Genomic DNA, 2,500 nt, shown 5'->3' on the forward strand with positions numbered 1-2,500 from the left:
CCCTTTCTCTCCTCTTCCTCCCCTACCTGTTCCTCCTCCCCTTCCTCCCACTCCCTTTTCCTCCTCCCCTTCCTCCCCCTCCCTTTTCCTCCTCCCCTTCCTCCTCCTCCCTTTTCCTCCTCCCCTTCCTCCTCCTCCCTTTTCCTCCTCCCCTTCCTCCTCCTCCCTTTTCCTCCTCCCCTTCCTCCTCCTCCCTTTTCCTCCTCCCCTCTCCTTCCCTTCCTCCTCCCCGCTTTCCTTCATCATCGCTTTTTCTCTTCTCACTCCTTTCTTCCCTTCATTTTCCCTCTTCCCCTTCTCTCCCTCCCTTTTCTCCCTGTTTCATTTCCCTCCCCTCTCTCCTTCTTCCCCATTTCCTCTCCCTTCTCCCCCTTCCCTCCCTCCCTTCTCCCCCTTCCCTCCCTCCCTTCTCCCCCTTCCCTCCCTCCCTTCTCCCCCTCTCCCTTCTTCCCCCCTCTCCCTCCTCTCTTCCGCAACCCCCATTCACTCCCCCCCTTCCCCCTCATAGACCTCCTCCCCCTGAGCCCCCGGACTCATGCCACGCCCCCTTCTCCAGTGTGCTTGCCAGAGAGTGCACCAGTGACCGTAGGAGCTACAGGTGGTGGAGTGGTTCGCTCGCGCCGCCGCCAACTTTCCCGTCTGGCCCTGTGCTTGCCTGCTTGTTTGCTTATGGCGGTTCTCGTAGAGGCTCACACCGGGGTTTTTTGTCGTTTATTTCTGCTTGTTCGTCTGTCAGTTCTTCTCTTTAGTGTATTGGTTATCCGTGGAATCGTGAGGGGCGTCCGTGTTCAAATCCCGTCCGTGTTCGCTGCGTCTCCTCGTGTTTCGGGGCAGCTGCGACCGTGTTTCCTGGGTTGTTCCCGTGTGTCCTTCAAGCAGCTCGTGAGAGTGGGTTAAATGCTCGTCGAAGAGTGTTCTCCCGCCTGTCCGAAGTGACCTGAAGTGTTCGTGGGTCTTTTCGTTATCTCACGTTGGTGTGCGTTCGTTCGTGGCAAGCGTTGTATCCCCGTTATCATTGTGTGTTTAAGTTATTGCGTTATTGTGTTGTTTTAGTTAACGTGTTAACGGTTTGATGTAAACATATGTACGATTATGAGCGGAATATCTGCTAGTCGCCTCACATTTGGCTAATGACGTTTTTACCGCTGTAGTGATCTCTAAAACGGCCAGTGCTACCTCTGTCTCCGGTGAGAACTTTTCGAAAAGGAAGAGAAATGCAGGTGAAACTGCTGCCCGTGGACGGCGGCGGCAGCAGGAAGACGCCCTTAGCGCCGGCACGAGCTTCCCTCACGAAGGAGAAGCCCGTCGGCCGCTCGCCGCGCTCGCCTCTGCCTCCGCAACCGCAAAAGTGAAAAGCGCCGAGTGCAAGCAGGAGCCGCTCGAGACGTGTTGCTTGACCAGAGTGTATTGAGCGCCATTAAGTGGTCAGACCAAAGCATTTTGTGGTGGTCTGTGCAGTGGCTTTATTCTTTTATTTATTTGTTTGTTTTTTCATTTTATAATGGCTTAGCTTTGGAAGGAAATGGACGTGAAGTGAAATAGGAAGAAGCAAATAAGAGTCGTCGTCGGCGTCATACCATTGAAAGGTTTTTCCCCGTGAGGACGTTGGAACTTGTATTCCTCCTCCCAGTTCATCTCCCGTCATTCTTGTCTTTACCCTTCACCTCTCACCCCTCTCCTATCACCCCTCTCCCCTCACCCCTCTCCCCTCTCCCCTCTCCTCTCACCCCTCAGCTCCAAACACTCCCCGTCATCCTGACCTACTAACTGTAACTATAATCCACAAAACTATCATTCCTCCTTCGTCTCCAGCACCCAGTAACCTCTCACTGCTTTCAGTCCCAGATCCCCCTCCCTCTCTCCTCTCTTCCCTCCCTGCCCCTCTCCCCATCTCCTCCCCCTTCCCCTCCTCTCCCTTCCCCTCCCCCCCTTCCCCTCCTCTCCCTCCCTGCTGCAAGTCCTTTCCCCGGATCCGACTCGCGCGATGTTAAGACGGTGCAACTCCGATGACTTCGGCGGGAGGCAGTGGTCGTCCCTGGCCGTCCTGCCCTCTACGATGCTGCCCCGCGCCCATTACGCCCGCAGGAGGTCGTCCTCACACACCCTGCAGCACCCCCGCCGCAGCGCGTCGTCCTCATTCTCGTCGTCCTCCTCGTCTTCGTCGAAGTCGTCGACCTTGAAGGCGGTAAGATATAATCCAGTTTTGGCGAGTCTGAAAACAGATTTCGTAAACACAACGTGTTGAAAAATATAGCAGTCAAAATAAAACAGCTTTAGTAATAACAAAATAAATAAATAAATAAATAGATAAAATAAAGAAGAAAGGAAGCAATACCTGTACAAATGAAGCTTTCAGCGCCTCTCGAAATGTGGGTGTCGTTGGGTGACGTGCGCGCTTGGTGAACGCCGCGCCGTGGGTAACTGTCCTAGTTAAGAGAACAAGTCTCGTCTTTTCTTTATTCTCATAGCTTTTATTTTTCATATGTTTATTAAAATATTT

At 53.4% G+C, this 2,500-nt stretch overlaps 1 protein-coding gene across 1 annotated transcript in view; it reads left to right on the forward strand.

Annotated features, from left to right (window-relative positions):
* Positions 1-2,500, forward strand: part of LOC119580711 — a 13,079-nt gene that overhangs the window by 4,696 nt on the left and 5,883 nt on the right. The window contains exon 2 of the mRNA XM_037928810.1: positions 1,511-2,185. Within this exon, the coding sequence (XP_037784738.1) occupies positions 1,985-2,185 (201 nt within the window). The 5' untranslated portion in view covers positions 1,511-1,984. The remainder of the gene's footprint in view (positions 1-1,510; positions 2,186-2,500) is intronic.

This window comes from Penaeus monodon, chromosome 14 (genome assembly GCF_015228065.2).
Source record: "Penaeus monodon isolate SGIC_2016 chromosome 14, NSTDA_Pmon_1, whole genome shotgun sequence".
NCBI lineage: Eukaryota > Metazoa > Arthropoda > Malacostraca > Decapoda > Penaeidae > Penaeus > Penaeus monodon.